The 18152-nt window shown below is 28.3% G+C and overlaps 1 protein-coding gene across 1 annotated transcript in view; it reads left to right on the top strand.

Moving 5' to 3' along the window:
• Positions 1-8361: 8361 nt before the first annotated feature.
• The window catches only part of LOC136982962 (chloride channel protein C-like), a 38292-nt gene continuing 28501 nt past the window's right edge, over positions 8362-18152 (top strand). Inside the window, exons 1-6 of the mRNA XM_067279539.1 lie at positions 8362-8671; positions 12843-12982; positions 13235-13364; positions 14196-14276; positions 16881-17056; positions 17570-17662. Coding sequence (XP_067135640.1) covers positions 8528-8671; positions 12843-12982; positions 13235-13364; positions 14196-14276; positions 16881-17056; positions 17570-17662 — 764 coding nt within the window. The 5' untranslated portion in view covers positions 8362-8527. The remainder of the gene's footprint in view (positions 8672-12842; positions 12983-13234; positions 13365-14195; positions 14277-16880; positions 17057-17569; positions 17663-18152) is intronic.

Genomic DNA, 18152 nt, shown 5'->3' with positions numbered 1-18152 from the left:
TCCACCCTCCGTTACTATGGTAACAGCCTCCGGCAGCATGTAAAAGCGAAAGGGTCAAGGGGGAAAAAAAAAGATTTCTGTTGAAGGATCTTCATTCTGCATTACAGTAAACTCTTTTCTTACCTTTCTGCTTTTTCAGAAATTTTGGCACGAACGAAACTGCAGGCGTCTAACGATTACGTATAAATCAAATTAAGTCTTTCGTCTACACCTTAAACTAGTATCGATTAGCACTATCGACTCGCACCCATTAAGAAATACAACGGTGTTACGTTAATATGGTTAATAACAGGTGAAAAATAGCCAATGCGGGATGTTGCACGCCTTCATAAATGGCATCCATGACAAATGTGAGAAGATAGTCAAGCAAATAATTCTTTTAGTTGCTTCGATGAAGCTAACATTTTCATCAAACGTTTGACAAGAAGACAAAGTACAGAGCTTTCTCTTCTGATAAGAACAACTGGCAAAGAAGCTTTTGGATATTGCCAATAAATTCCCTCCACCCAACAACACCTAACCTTGCTTTAGTAAAAATAAAATAAGCGCTTATTATTATGTAATAAATCGATAATTGCTACCTATATATTTTTAATGAATTATCTACTCATTATTTTTTAATAACGTTAATAAATCTAGATTACAAATTATCTCGAGTAAATTAAAAAATATATGAATAACATTACTTAAGGCAAGAAAAGAATTTGGTTCCTGCTGAGTGCAGCCCATCACTAACAACCCCGTGTGGTCCCTACCCAAGTATTCACTTCAGAACGATGTTATCCAACACATCATATAAATTATCGAACTCTTGGGGACATAAATGTTACTGACGGAAATCGGCCACTTGTGCATAACTTCCTGGGGATGTTTATTTAGTCTCTCCAGCTGATCGATTGGCTGAACTTGTCATTGAGAAAATAAGACGGATAGATTAGTTAGTTTCGACTCCACAAAACACATCACTATTATAGTTCCAATTTTTTATAGACTTTGAAACCTTCAATCTACACAAACCTCATCAACACAGATTTATTAAGATCATTATGCAATTATCTCTGCAGGGAAGCAACCCAGCAGGGTTATCCCATACGTTTTTAATCATTAATCGATACGATACTCAAATTTTGCTACTGCGACTAACGTGGAGGGTGGGCGCAAATATCAATCGGAGTCGATAACAGAGCCGAGTGGTTGATATTCTCACCCCTTGTATAACCTAACGGAATCAAAACATAACTGCACAAAAGAGAGCATTAAGAAGAGTCATTTTGCAGGAACATTTGCACCATTGCTTGACGTAGAAGTAAAAATTAGGTGTGATTAAGGTCGACGGAAATGAGTGCAGATATATCCCTACAATCAAGTAAGGTGGGGAGGGGTAAATGTGGTAATGTGAACGTCCTAATCAAGATGTTTGATGGTAAATACAAGCTTAGCAACTCCGCCCTCTCTATATCGACAATTTGTACGTCGTTTTTTCTTAAGACAAGACGTCTAGTGACAAGAAACGTTGTCGTCAACATATAATTATGAGAAAAACAGCATCATTAACAGACGAGGGATACTGTTCTTTTTTGTCGGGAGTAAGACTGAATTCATTAGTAAAGACTGCAGCGTTGTGACGTACTGTACAAAAACGCGTTCTATTAGACAATGATTGTACCTAGACTCAGCATTGATACATCATCAATCATTTAGAGTTGGTGGCACCCCCACAATTAGCCAATCAGATAGGGTGATTCTAATTGCAAAACTAAAGGTATAAACTAAACCCGTAGAGCCTCAAACAGTCGTTTTTTATGTATACCTTTCCATCTTTCTTAACTCTTTTTTCCGGCAGAATATTTTTAACATTTCATCTTGATTGTTTTTTAAAACGTTTTTCCACATTAAATTATTCAAGAAATGATTTATCGAAATCGAGTAATCAAGCCAGTTTTTACCCCGTTAAAAAATTTATAAAGTTTTCATGCTAAAATAAATAATTAGATTACATTTGGAATTTATTTATTTTTTGTTCGCTTTTTAAAGAATAAAAATAAGGAAAAAATAAATAAATTGTGATAAAAAATTTGGAATGTAATCTTGGAAAGAAACGGCCGGTTAGCTTCTAAAAGCAATTGTAAGGAATGGTCAGTCATTTCTTTATTGACACTTTTAAAGGAAGACCCAATTATCCATATTAAAGTAGTCTTGGGCTGATAAAAACGGCGCCATGTTCCTCTCAGTCGTCCGCCATGATGTATCGCCTGTCACGTGACCTCTTGTGGCAATAGTCCGAAAACCGTTTTCATCGGAGATTGAATTTGAAATTTCCCCTGCACGAGATCCCGCGAGAGTGTTTTCCAGTGAAAAACTTTGCCTTGTGTTCATTTTTCACGTCACTGATGTGGCAACTCTGAATTCGTCACTAGAACTAGCACATCACAAGATGCAGTATTGGCTTCTAACACGTCTCTGCTCTTTAAAAACTCCGTTGCACTCCAACTGCATAATAAACAGCTGGGATTTACTTTTTCTTTTGCCACGTTTCTCTTTATATACCCGATAAATATAGATGTTGCCGCGTAACCAAACAATTTTTACATATTAAGTAAATTAGATTTGGTCGAAACTTGAGTTTCTTCCACTCGAATATTGTAAATCGCCAGAGATTACTCCACAAACTTTATTAGAATTATCTACCGTGGAAAATTTACATGGCCGAGAAGAAAGTATAAACTTTGATTTCTAACCAGGTTGATCCGTTTCCATAATGGACGAATGTTAGGCGAGGGAAAGAAAAAGCAATCGCTGGAATGGAAGTTAAATAGAAACACGACTGGGATGAAGTGGATAAAAGTGTTTTTATGACGAGTGGAATATCCAAAAAAGGAAAATGTGGAAAGTAGAGAGAGATATTCCTATTTGTATTTGCAGTTAGCCATGCGGATCTGGTGGCAGTGCGCTAAACGGCCGTAATGGCCAGCGCTGACCCCTGGCCAAGAATCAATAGAAAGATCGATGAGGCTCGAGTAGACTGGAAGGTGCAGTCGCCTGGACAAGGGATGAGCACTTCCGGTCCATATCCGTTCACTGTCTGTCTCAGATTCGGATATAATTTTCCTGTGCCTCACCATAATACACTCGCATGGCTGACAATCATCTACAGCATGCTGGCTATTAAGAATTTCCTGCATGAATCGCCATGGATTTTGTTGATTTGTGTATTTGTGGTATTGGCATCTTTACGCTCTGTTGCATTAACTCATAAATAAAGTTTTAACTTTGATTTCCCCTTCGCGTCGAGTGCTTATAACGTTATACGACCCAGACGTAGCGCTAAAATTATATTTAAACATAACAGAAAATTAATTAAGAAAACGTTGGAGGAAAATAATAAAACTAAGGAATCTTTATTACTTTCCAAACTTTAAAATTCAGGAAGATTTACACATTTGTCAGCTTTAAATTCATAAAGTCACGAATAAACATCCCGTAAATACTTTAGTACAGATTAAGAAACGGCAACCTGATGTAATTTACTTGTAATTACATAAGAAATAATTAAAGAATTACGGGAAGAAGCCCGAAGATTATACATTAACAATAATTAGCTTAGATCCAAATAAGAATGCTGAAATTATCAAACATAAATTATCGAAAAAACTAAATTACTCGAATAATATAAAAAATAAAAATTAAATAAATAAATTATCCGGATGATATCAAAACTCTACAAACGATAATTATTTTTCTTTCAATCGATAAAGCCATTACTATATTTTAAAATGCCAATTCATAGTCTTTTTTTTCTATTTCTAATTAAATTATTATGATTTACGATATAAAATTTTTAATTAAAATAATTCTAAATTCACATTAAAAATCACAATCACTAGACGTCGCTTATTTAAGAATTGTGACGTCACTAACTGTATTATCGTAAATATTTGTGACAATAGTAAATAATTGTGACGTCACGTATATCTAAACTAATTTAAATATTTCTTCCGTTATAATGTACTGATTTAGTGTTTTTTTTATATATTGATTTTTTAAATGTTAGTGCATTTTAATCCGTTTTTTAACCTTTTTAATTTTAAAAATATATATTTTTAATATCTTTTTTTTTTTACAATAAATGAAATGACTTTATTTAATAAATAAAAGCGAAAATATCGCGAATTAAAAATTGAATTTACTTTTTTAAACATTCGCTAATTAATTTCCTTTAATTTTATACCCGAAAGTTTTAAATAATTTAAATTTGCATATTTAATTAATTCGAAAATTTTAAAGTCATTATTATAATTTTTATTGATTTAAAACGATCCGTATTAAATAGGCGATATAATTTAATTTCGAGTCATAATTTATTCTAGAACCGTGTAACACGCTTAAACTCCGCAGTAAATAACAATTAATTATTATTATAACAATTAAAATTGTTATAATTTGTCTAAAGAATTAAAGAATATTGTATTTATCCGGTAACATCTTCGCTAAAATATCGATTGTTTAACAATTTAAAGAGAGCCGTGTAAAATCTCGCTTTAATTTTAATTATCTCGGGAGTAAATATATATAAAATTGTTAACAATATTTGCATCGGAATTACCAATTGTTTATTTTTTATATTTTTACGTATAATACTTGTATCGGCGATGAAGATGCCATATTGGAATTAAGTCGAGTTGTAACGCTTCACGCTGCTTTGTCAACGGTAAAAAAGAGAAAAGATAGTCAAATGTGAATGCAATCAAGCAATAACTATCAAGAAGTAGGTTTGGGTGAAGAAACGACGATAAACGTAGGTGGTCTGTGACTTACAACATCCATGTAGACAGGTTTCTGCTAATTAACAACAATATCATACAACACCAAGTTGAGAATTTGTACGCGCTGTTGGTCATGGTTACAACCATTTCCTGGAAACTGTATTCCGTGGTCATTGTCGCTTGAATTACTGTTTTTATGGAAATTTTCTGTAGGTATACCGAACAGGTGACACGTCTTTTTGTTTAGTCTGTCACTCATCTGCAGGTTGATGACTGAAAACTCCGATCATTAAGCACTTTTTTTATATAAATTATTTTCTTAAATGTAGAGCAAGTTAACAGATTAAATATCAATTAACCGTTTTGATTTTATTACTTGTTTTTAGCTTGTCTGGAAAAGAGAAAAATTCGCGATTTTTCTTGATGTTTTTATAGATTATATCAATATATTTAAAGCGCTTAAGATGATAGTTTATAAGTTTTTATTACTGTACTTTACTAGCATTGGTTATCGATGCAGTTTGTTTAATGATTAATGACTACCAAATTTTTCGCTTCTGCTAGCTTTAGATTTTTTCGATTTTTAGTTTCTCTTTTCCTTTCTTACTCTCTCTCTTTCTCTCTCCCCCCTTTTTATTTTTTTATACCGTTTCCTTCACCACCTCCAGTTAGAAGGAGTGAGATGAGCTCATTTTTAAATCGCTTAAGCGAAATTACGAAACACAAATTGAGCCATTATCCTCTTACAGATTTATTCCTCAATAATCGATTAATTGAAAAGTAGCTAGTGTCCCGCGGCGATTTTCATAATACTCATTCATAATGACGACGTTTTAGCAAGGGGGCAGAAATCTGTTTTCTGCCAAAAAGTCGTTCTTTTACTTCTATATATATATATAAGAAAAGAATCAAGAGGGGAAGAAAAAAAGACAAAGCACTTTGCAAACAGTTATCTAATCTGGGACAACATTTGTCACGTGCAGAGAGAGATGAAGGGGGCAAGAACAAGAAAAAAAAGAAAAAAAAAAGGCGACCAGAAACTGGGAAACTAATAACAACACTAAATAAACACAACCTAGCCAATGAAATGGGAAAATCTGGTATTGATCTGGGTAAATGTTCTGTTTTATTAGAACCCCCTGTTTTTGTCATTTTCATTTCGTAAAATGACCATTTTCTGTTGCTTGTACTCATATCTTGTACGATGCTTACTAAAGTATCTCTTGTTGATTTCTGTTGAGACATCTCAAATAACGAATACTGAATAAATGAAAGAAAATTTCGAATAGATGGTAAAGTTCTCTGTCAACAAAGAATATTGTGTGTTGTAAGAGAATCCACATCGCTAAAGGGACATTTTGATAACAAGAAATGCAATTTCTTCCACAGTTTATGCCTTATGTCATCTCCCATATAAGTCGTTTTTATTTAAAAGTGTTTCAAAGGATTAGCAAATATTTGGTCATACGTTATATATTTATGCTATTTTATCTCATTTCTCATGTAATTGCTCTTGAAATTTTAAGCAGGGATGACCGCTCGAGATTGTTATCCACACATTCCTTCTACGAAAAAATATATTTGAACTCTCGTCTGTACTGAGAGCTATTAGCAAATTGAAAGATTGTAAAGTTTATTATCTAGTGACAATTCTAAATGTTTACACAGTTTGTTTGCCTAACTCTCTTTGAAATATGCTTTTATAACATTATTTATGTTTATTTAATTTTAAAACCAGAGTTTTACTCTTTTTTAAAGTTCAAAAAATACCTTTAATCATTAATAAACATCCTGTTTTTTTCATCAAATTTACAAAATAATAATTATTATTTTTTAATATTAAAAACTAAATCATTTACACTCATTTTAAAATTCTTTACACTCTAAAACATGTAAAATTATTATTATTATTTTTTTAATTTTATCTACATTTTAACACGGCATTTAATGTTCTAAAATGTATTTATCTGGAGAATATACAGTGTGGCGGGGTAATTACTACATATATACACATATATTATCAATCTGCTGCCATCTGTTGAAGATACAGTAAAACGTTTTTGCAATTTTAAGCTAAAAATATAAATTAATGTGGTAATTACGCGTAAAAAATCATTTAATAGCAATAAAAATTACAATTTAATTATAAATAATTGCGCAAGGTGGGTTTTTAAACTTCGATTTTAACACAGGGAATTGTACACGTGACGAATATCGTAGATATTTATAAATATTTTTAAAATATTCGGCATTCTTTAGAAAAAATGTTTATCATATTAGCATTTTAAAATGGTTCTTGCGACAAGTATTCCATATTATTTAGCTTAATATTAATTCTCGAATTTTATTATTTTAAATTCGAGATTAAAATCGTTTTAGAGGTCCTAGCCATTAGTATAATCATCTCTTAAATCAGTGGCACTATTATAACAAAGCTGACTTATTGAATAAGATTGCGCTTGATAAAAAAAAATGAAGTCGGCGGGTCGTCGGAAGTTAAAAGTTCTTTTATCATGCTAAAATGTGATAAAGCTTATTGCTCAATCCATAAAGATAATCACATGGGTGATGATCAATCTCCTCTTGGCATTTAATTATCGGGATTAAGAGAACTTTATAGGCTGTTTTAATCAGTTGATAATTAGACGATAAATTCCGTTTCATCTGCATATAAAGAACGGAAAGAAACCTTTAATGGCGTCGAACTATGAATAGAAGTTTAAATTAAAAATTTCTAACAATATTTTAATTGCCTTTTCTTTATATTCCCTTATGTATCGGACGGCAACAAAGTTATTTCTATATTTTACGTATATAAATAAATATAAGTAATCTAGATTTGTATACGAAAAGATAATATTTTTTTAAATATAATATTAATAATTTAAATATTGTTAAAATAATTAATTATTATTCAAAACTTAATAAGTACTATTCTATATTTTGAAGTTTTAAAGGTTGAGAATGTTAAATAAATCTTAAAGTCGTGTAGGGAGACATGAATTTTCTAAATGCTGCCATCTAGGGACTGTTAATTAAACTATTCGATTTATTTTTATTTTGTTTATAATTTTATCTAAGAATATTTTGTAAACAAATTTTTTTTGTTAAATCTCTCTCTCTCTTTTTTAAAGGGATTTCGTAATAAATTATAAAAGTACAAACGATTTTATTTGATTTACTATTAGAAATTTCATTATAGAATAAAAATATTTTTTAATACGATTAAATTTTTTAAAATTCACTTATATAATACTGAACATTATAACAAATATAATAAATTAATCGGATTGATTAAAAATATGTTTAATTACATTTAATATTATTAAATAAAAATAATATTTAATCAAATTAATATATATAAATAAAGTTTCCAAAATATTAAACTTTGAATAAAGAAAAAAATATTTTTTTCAACATTTTTTATTTTTTTTATATTTTTTTTAAATAAAATTACGTCATAAATATTTTAAAGTCATAAATATATTTTTTCCCCTAATTTTATTTTTTATTTAATAAATAATAAATTTGAAAATATCAATGAAAAGATCTGTCAGCAGAGGGCGATACCTGTTGAGTCACGTTGTTCTTTTTTTCCCATTTCCCGGGAATGTAGGCGTGTTTGTTGTTTTATTCTATGTTTTATTTTATGTTTTATTCAGTTGTTATTTTTGTCTTTTTAATAACTTAAAAGCTTTATACTTTTACTGTCCATAAATTTAAAATTTGTTGAATTTACTTGTAACGGGTTTAAAAATGATAAAATGAACGAAGGACCTGAAGTTAGGGAGAATAGGAGTGAAAGCAATATCAGATATCGAATTTTCAAGCATGTAACCAATGACCCAGGTGATGTCGGATCGCCTCTACCAGAAGATGATGATGAAACACACCATTTCTTTGCTAAAGTAAGATTTATGTATTATGCTATGCAACATTTATTGCTAATTTCATGCTTTTTTAAATTTTAAATGACTTTATAACATTTTATCTTTTATAATTAAATTATTTACAGCATGTTAACTCTTCCAATAAACATTTAATGTCTGAATTAAATTAAATTCTTGCATTCAGAATTTGAATATTATAAAGATTTAATTTGTTTTTAGATCTAGCAATTGTATTATATGTAAATTATGATTTGATTTATTTTAAAAATATGTATATTTTTGAATATTAATAAAAACATTACTATATCTAATTTCAATGGTATTTAATTTGTTTTATTTATCATTTTTATATTTGTATTTTGATAAAATCATTGTATTTTTACACCGATAAATTTAATCTAAATTTTATATAGTGAATTAAATACTCATATCAAAACATACACAAAGATAAACAATATAAGATGACAAAATACAAGTAACTAAGTTTATAGATTAAACTCTAAATACAAAAAAGAAGAGACTTTGTCAGACAAAATTTTGTTTAAGATAAATTACTGTACACTACTTGTGTTCTATATACTTTGTTTTCAAGATTTATTCAAAAATCTGAGTTTATTTAAAACAGATATGGTGATTTATGTTGATTAAAATAATGCACTACCTGTATATTTGTACTACATTCCCCCCTCTGCAAATGGATGTTTACATTTTGAAAAGTTATTATTTATTAATTGAAATTATAATAAACAATGCATCAAATATTAGAAGTCTTAATGTATTATTTTAATTAAGATAATTCAATGAGTTATTTATTTAGTTCTTTGTATTGTATACATAAAATCTATGTTTACATAAAAACAAAAATTTTAGTAGTTCAGATTTAAGTATATTTAATTAAAAATTAAATATTTAGATTAGATTTTTATTATTCTAGCTACTATTTTCTTTTATCTCTAGTCTTTAAAATTTTTATAGATATTCAAATTGATTTTTTTAAATGCATACATTTGATTAAATGAGTAAAGCAAAGTAATAGATTCCGTTGTGGTTTAGCCAATCAAATGTGAATCTTTGATTGAGATAATACAGTTGAGACAACATTCAATTTTAATCTCTATTTTCTTCTAGTCTTGGACAGAAAAAAGTAATTAACATATATTTATTTTTATAGAAATATTAAAATTTAATATATCTTAATAATATTATTTATTTTTAAATATGTTAAATAAGAAACATGGGCTATTAAAACTGTTATCAAACATGATAAATGAAAATTGATCAAGTGTTTGGTAATAGTTTCCAGTATTGCTAATCCAAACTCTACTTAATTCTAACCAATTTTATTTTAAAGCTAAACATTCCAGCTAAAAACAAAGAAACCGTAGATTATTTTTAAAATATAATAAATAAGTATGTATTACACATTTTAAAATAAATATATGCAACAAATACAATATTTTAAAAGAATTAAAATATTTATAAATTGTATGTTGTCCTTTTTGACTTCTTTTCTTTATAAATAACTTCACTAATTTGAAAAACTGTACAATTATAGTCCATATTAGCAAGAGCACACTATATTTAATTATATTTTAAAATTGATAATTATACTTTCATTACAAATTTGTTATTTTTCTATATATATACTGTTTATTAAATAAAGGTGGCTCGTAAAATCTGCCATGAAGGTACATTTGGGAGAGAGGGTGTACAGCCTTTCTGATTCCAGTCTGGCCAGAAAATTGAGTTGGGTAGTCAACCCTCGATATTACTAACTTTACACATAGAGATTACCCTCTAATATCTATTGGGAAGGAAGCTTAGGTGCATAAGCCATGATAGACAGAAATCATCTTCCATTAGGATTCAATCTCAACTCGTTCACTCAATAGTATTCATATCATATTGGTAGATTACCCTTGGGACCTCAATATATATAACACATCACTCAATAAGTCTCTGGTCTGACACATATATGGCAACACTGTTGACAGACCCATATGATTTCTGGATAGTACCAACCTTCAAAAGATACATGTCAAAATTTCATGACATTCTGACAATTAGTTTACAGGTTACAGTGGTTTTAGTGACCTCAGTTTTGTAATTTTCAAAACAATGGATAAAAAAGAATTTCGTGGGCTGATTAAACATTGATTTTTGATGGGGAAAAATACTGTTGAAGCCAAACAGTGGCTTGATAAGCGTTGTGGAAACTCTGCACCAGGGAAATCAACTATTATTGACTGGTATGCTGAATTTAAATGCTGTCGTACAAACACCGATGATGCTGAATGCTCTGGTCACTCAAAATCGACAGTTGTTCTGGAAAACATAAAAAAAAAGTCCACAAAATAGTTTCGAAAGACCGGAAAGTGAGATAGCTGACACCTAAAAGATATCAGAAGGTAGTGTGTTTACAATTTTACACAAAAATTTGAGCATGCGTAAGTTGCTTTTGAAGTGGGTGCCGCATTTGCTCACACCAGATCTAAAACAACAACGTGTCAACGATTCAGAGTGCCATTTGGAGCTGTTCAAGTAAGACAAAAAGGATTTCTTGAATCGGTATGTGACAATGGATGAAACATGAATCCATTACTACACACCTGAATTAGAAAGATTGTCAGCTGAGTGGACAGCAGCTGGTCAAAGTCATCCAAAGTGACCAAAAACTCAAAAGTCAGCTGGCAAGGTTATGACATCCATATTTCGGGACACACATAGTTGATGAACAAAATACTATCTTGAGACAGGTAAAACTATCAATTGCGAATATTACATGGCACTATTGGACCAATTGAGTAGAAATCAAGAAAAAATGCCCTCATATGCAAAAGAAAAAAGTTCTGTTTCACCAAGACAATGCCCCCTGTCACAAGTCGATGAAAACGATGGTTAAATTGAATGAATTACGCTTCAAATTGTTTCCTCACCCACCATACTCTCCAGATCTGGCCTCCAGCATCTACTGGCTTTTTGCAGACATCAAAAAGATGCTCCAGGGAAAGAAATTTGGCTCAAATGAAGGAATGATTGCCAAAACTGAGGCCTATTTTGAGAGCAAAGACAAATCGTTCTACAAAAAAGGCATCAAAAAGTTAAAGGAGCGTTGGAATGAATGTATCACTCTTGAAGGAGAGTATGTTGATGAATAAAGTCAAATTTCTAAAAAAAAAAATATTGTTTTTTTTAGTTAGACTGGAGACTTATTGAGTGATGTGTTACATATAGTAATTTATATATATATAAATATTATTTAACATTATGCATTTTATTTTCCTAGCTGTTATATATACATAACAAGGAAAAGTATTGGAATCATATCAAATTTGTCCCTCCAAGTTTTTCACAAATTTACACAATTTGAGACGCCTGAATTCAAGAGTCAAAGAAAACAGGAAAAAATTCCATAGATACTGTATGCGTGCATGTGTGTGTTGGCATCTGTTTTGTTTAATATCTCTGGATGGGGTAAAGATTAAGAAACAAAATTTGCCCAGTAGCTTATGTTTAAGGGATGTTGTTGATATTAAATTATGGTTGTGAAAGGTCAAGAGGATGGAGAGACAGAGAGTGATCATGTGTCATATCTCAAGTGGGATTGGACTTAATGAAGATTTTTTTTATTGTTAGCATTTACAATTTTTCATAAAACTCATGTCTATCTTCAAAATTAAGCTTTTTACCATTTTATAATTATTAAATATATAGAAACTTTTTATAACAAAATTTCCTAACAGATGGCACCAAACACTATTTATTTATTATGATTATAATATAATAATTTTTTAAATAAAATATACATTACTGTATTTATGCCATTAGGTTGCTATAGGAATGAGAAAGCAAACAAAATTTGTTTGTTTATTTTTTTGTTCCCTTAGAAACATAAGGCTTATATTATATTAATAGATAATCAGAAGAATTCTTGGTGTTAGACACAGTTTGAAAGCACTAGAACTTATGTTCTTTTATTTTGTTTTTAAACTCTATTAAAAACATACATCTTGTCATTAAATGTGTGAAATCAGTAAAATTATCATTGGTAGAAGTTATATCTGAAGAAGAATAAAAAGTAAATGCCTCTTGGATACAAAATAGTAAAGTGTTAAAATGCATATAGAAAATAGTTAAATTGTAAAGTAAATAACCTAACTCGCTTAAAAAGATTTGTTTTATATTTCAGGGACGAGATTTAGAAAGTGCATATGTCAATCATAAATATACAGAGAAAGAAAGAGAGATTCTTAGAAAATATGAAAGTTTGGATTATTTACCTCCTCATAGTAAAGTCTATAAGGATTGGCTTACAAGACAACCTTCACGGTAAATTTGAATTGATTTAATATACAATTAACATTAGCAAATTAATTATTAGTAACTGTCATATTTCTAAAAATCTGTTTTCGGATGATAATTTCTGAGAGAGAATAAAATAATTCTAATTCTTAATATATTTAAGAACATTTATGTGTCTTAAATAATTTTTATAATTTCCATAATTGTATAAACTGCTGTTGTAAAGAGAAAGTTATTAAATTTATTTATTACTTTAATCATTTTTTTACCTCTATTAAGATTGGATTGGGACCGATGGATAATGATGGGATTGATAGGATTTTGCGTAGGAATGGTTGGATTTCTTCTTCATCAACTGATTGATTTATTGGCCGATTTTAAATGGGAGAAGGCACGAGAACTTATTCGAGTGAGTTAATGATGAAGAGCATTTGAAAATTAGCTACGTATAAAAAGTTTTATTACTTTTTAAGATTTAAAAACATTATATCATTTATTCTAATGTATTGGTTACTGTAATATCCCATACTTTATATATTATAATATTTCTTTTCATGCCTAGATATAAAACTAGAAAATATGTTATAATAACTGTTTTCTTATTGTGCATAACTTTGATTTCCATAATTTTGAGTTTCACTTTGCACTAGCAATACTATTAATTTATAAAGTTTTTGTTTGCAAAAAATGAGAAATTATTAATTTTATTTTGTGTCGTAAAAATTAATTTTGGAGATGATGATAAAATTGTCTTCTTAAACATACAAAAGAAACTGCTGAATAAATAACACAATTTAAACATTTGAACAAAGAATGAATCTTTTTTTTACAACAGAATATTTTGAAAATTTGAATTAACATGAAATTTAAACGACATTTAAAAAATTAAAATTGTAATTTTAAATTTGATTATTTAAATTTTACATGAATTAGAATTTTCAAAATATTTTTTTTATAAAAGATATTTACTCTGTACTCAAATGTTTGAAGAGTTCTATTTAAACAGCAAATGATTGCTTTAAAACATTTTATTTTTAAAATTAAGTGTTTTAAAAATATTTAATTTTTTTCCTTAAGATGATGATGATGATGATGATAATTTTAGACATTTTAACATTTTTTAGACATAATTTTAGACATTTTTTAACATTTTAATTTGAATATATATAATGATTTAATAGATTTTAGAATTTCATAACATTGACATTAAAATATAAAATTTAATAAAAATCTATTTCAGGAAGATGAAATGATGATTGCTTGGATTTGGGTTATTGGAGTCAGTTTAATATTTGTAATTTCAAGTTCATCTCTAATAGTAGTATGTATTAATTTTATTTAAATATATATATGTGTTTAATTTAAATTACAGTAGAGCATCGTTTATCTGAATCAGTTGGGGACTGGGGTTGTTCAGATAACCGATTATGTACGAAAAATATATTAACCTATCCGATGTTGAAATTTTTCTCCATTGCGTGTCGCTTCTTGTTGAATTTTTGTTGATTTTAAGCCTAACAAAAATTTTTATAATAGTAATCGAGGCTATTGTATCGTTAAAAATTATTTCTTTATTTTGTACAAACAAAATAAATATATTGAAAAATATAAAAACAAAAAAATTATACTTTAGAAGTTAATCTAGTATCAAAAACGTTCGATTCAGCATGACACAGTCCGACTGGAAAGCTTTTGGTTAACCGGCTTTCGGATAAACGACACTCTACTGTATTTGTTATTAGAAAGATTAAGTCAGATATAAATTTCTAAAACTCTAAAATATTTTGAGAAATTAAGATGTTGATTTCATTAATTTGAAATAAACAAAAAATCAATTTTAAAAGTCACTTTAAGGCATGATATTTTTGAATCAGAATACAGGTAACAATGTATTCTGAACATATCAATGTAACTATCAACTAATTTAATATTCTAAATGCATCAGATGTACAGAAAATTTCCTAATGTTTGATCCTTATAATAAACTTTTCCTTATATTGAAAAACTGACAATCCTGGCAAATGCAGTACAGGTACTCTTCACTTTACAACTTATCTGCTTAACGACCACTCGCACTTGCAGCCAATCAAGTTTTGACCTGCAATTCAGAGAATCCCCTTTCTCAGCTTGAGTGTCGGTCAGTGGTGAATGGTGACATGCACACTAAGCGTACTATAATAGGCAAATAGTGTACTATAATAGTCTTTTTATGAATAAATTTGAAGTTTGTTGCATAATTTGTTTAATTTTACAACGATCCTATATTCCCGGCGCAAGTTCCTTGCTTATCGACCAATTTGCTTAACAACTTAGTCGTCGGAACGGAACTTCGTCGTAAAAGTGAGGAGTACCTGTATACGAACACGTGAAGTTTATTATACTGTATAATAAACAAATTTCAAAATCTTTGGTAAAATTTTCTTTATTTTAAACTTTGACCATTCATGTTGCATCAGATTATATCAAAAATATCTGTTTGAGGGGTTGAGGAACTAAGAGTATTACTATATTCAACAATTATGGATGGTTTCAAACACAAACATGGGGCAGAGTTGTTAGATACTTCAACTTTTTGCCAGTTGGGCTACTTTTGAAGAAAATTTGTTTCAGTTTATTTCGTCAGTGTTGCAATATTTTTGCTTATTAAAAACTGACTTTTTATTTCCTATTTACAGATTTCTGCCATTAAAAGAAGCTAATGCCTGTTAATTAAAGGCTGATGTTTTAGGTATGACAAAACAGCACTTTTTTTTTTTTGCAATGTTTTAATAAGCATTTGTATGAGCCTCAGCTGATTTCTGACAACACTATCATGAATTTCACCATTATAAATCATCAGCCTGCTGCACCATTTAAAAATAGTTTACAATAGAATTATGGGGAAATTAAATGTATCATACATTTTTAGTTTTGCCTATGCTTTATCAATAAAGTTTATTTCTAAATGCATTTTATACTTGCAAAGTTATTACTGATCATTTGTTGTTATTTCCTTATATTAAACATTCAAAATATAGGTCCCCTCAAATCTGAAAGTTTCCTGTGTAAATCTATCTTTGCTATTTTCATTTATATGTGTGGTGACTGTTGGTTTAAATTTCCATAAATATATATTTTATTTTGAAAAGCAAAAATTTATTTTTGGAATTATTAAAATGAAGATTTATATCAATATATAAAAATTTAAAACCACAATAATAATAATAAGATTTTTTATTCTTATTGATACAACTTTTAAATTTTTACATGTTATGCAATATTTAAAAATTTTAATAAAGATTTTAATATTTCTAAATTATTTTTTTAAATAAACATTTTAATTGATTTGAGGATGATAATTCATATACTCAGTGGATATTTTACACATTGAGAATTACTTGCTTTATAAAATATTATTGTACAAAAACGTCATTTTACTTGTTAAACAATAACAACTAATGTATAACAATTTAAATGAATTAAATTGAAAAGCTTTTCATTATTTTAAAGCATTATTTTTATTGTATGTTTTAAATTTTAGAATTAACTGATTAAATACGAGTACAACTTTAAAGTCTTTGGATTTATATAAATATAAAATATTCACACAGTAACAGTAATAAAATTCTTTCACATTTTTAGAATTTTAATATTTATATTTTAGTTTTATGTACCTTTTATTTAAATTTTTTGGTAAATATTTTAATCATTTTTACTTAATTTTCTTTCTAAATAAGTTGCTTTATTTAAAAATATTTTTTTATAACATATTTCTTCTTAATTTTATAACATGTTTTGTGTATGTTTACACCACACAAATACAGCAAATACATTAATTTGTTAGGAATGATTGAAAATATTTAATTATATGAGTATTGCTGAGAGTGTTATTTTTTTAATGAATAGTAATTTTTGTATTCTAAAACACTATTTGTCTTTTTTTCAGTTTATTCGTCCAAGTGCTGGAGGATCTGGTATACCTGAAATCATTGCATATTTAAATGGAACATTAGTACGTCATATATTTAATATCAAAACACTCATAGTCAAATTTTTATCATGTGTTCTTGCTGTTTCTAGTGGGATGCCTGTCGGACCAGAAGGACCCATGATCCATTTAGGGTATAAAAACTTTCAATTTAAAAAGTCTTTAAAATTTTATATGAAATATTTAAAGTTATTGAAATTTTATACTTAATATTTATTAACCTTTATAATTTTTATAATATGGATTTTGTTTAATATACCATTTTAATCATAAACTCAAAATTATTTTTTGAATGAATATAGAATATTTTATAACTGTCAAACATCTTCATCTTAATAATAATTATTAATATGCACTAAGTATATTTAATGTAAATTAAAATGTGATTTTTAAAAGTATAACACATATTAATGCAAAATAGATGAGCAATTAAAAGTATTTTTATGTTATTTTAATTATTGATTCCTCCAAATTTTTTATTTAAATTGTTTAATGGAAAGTTTTAACTAAAAGCATATCTAACTGCTAATTTATATTGAAATAAAATTATGTTTAAAAAGGCATCATGATTTATTTATATTTACAGTTATTGACAAGTTAATTAGTTTTAATTCAGTTTGTGAAAAATGAAATATTTTATTTTTTAGCGCATCTGTTGGAGCTGGTTTAAGCCAGTTTAAATCATCTACTTTGGGTTTTAGATTGCCATTTTTTTCAAGATTTAGAAATTCAGAAGATAGGTATGTATATTAACAGAAAGTAAAAACTCAATCAATAGAATATATTTTAAAACCATACTATTTCAAATATACAAGAGCATAACTAGACAAACTATAATAAGGATGGCTTTAGAATATTATGGAATGACCTTACTAGGGTCTTTGGGTTACGGAAAGGGACCTCAAGGAAAGAGGGTCTGGGAAATTTTTGAAATTTAATGTAAAGTAATATAATATTAATAATGTATGTACAAAACAGTACATTTCTTTCTTTTAAATGCTATGATGTTAAAACCTTGCGATAAATATGATTTGGGCCCCAGTGGATAATTAATGTTAACATCATTAATCTTCTCCTGCTATTTGGTAGAGCTACAAGCTAAATTCACCATAAATATAAGAGAGGCAGTTTCTTATGATTAAATTAGTCCAACTTTTGCATATGGATATGCACAGAAAAATTTCTATTGAGTTGAGTTCAACCAACAATATGGATAAAACAGCAAAAACT

Source organism: Centruroides vittatus, unplaced genomic scaffold (genome assembly GCF_030686945.1).
Source record: "Centruroides vittatus isolate TY-2023 unplaced genomic scaffold, ASM3068694v2 contig_875, whole genome shotgun sequence".
NCBI classification, from domain to species: domain Eukaryota; kingdom Metazoa; phylum Arthropoda; class Arachnida; order Scorpiones; family Buthidae; genus Centruroides; species Centruroides vittatus.
This window is presented reverse-complemented; position numbering and strand designations above follow the sequence as displayed.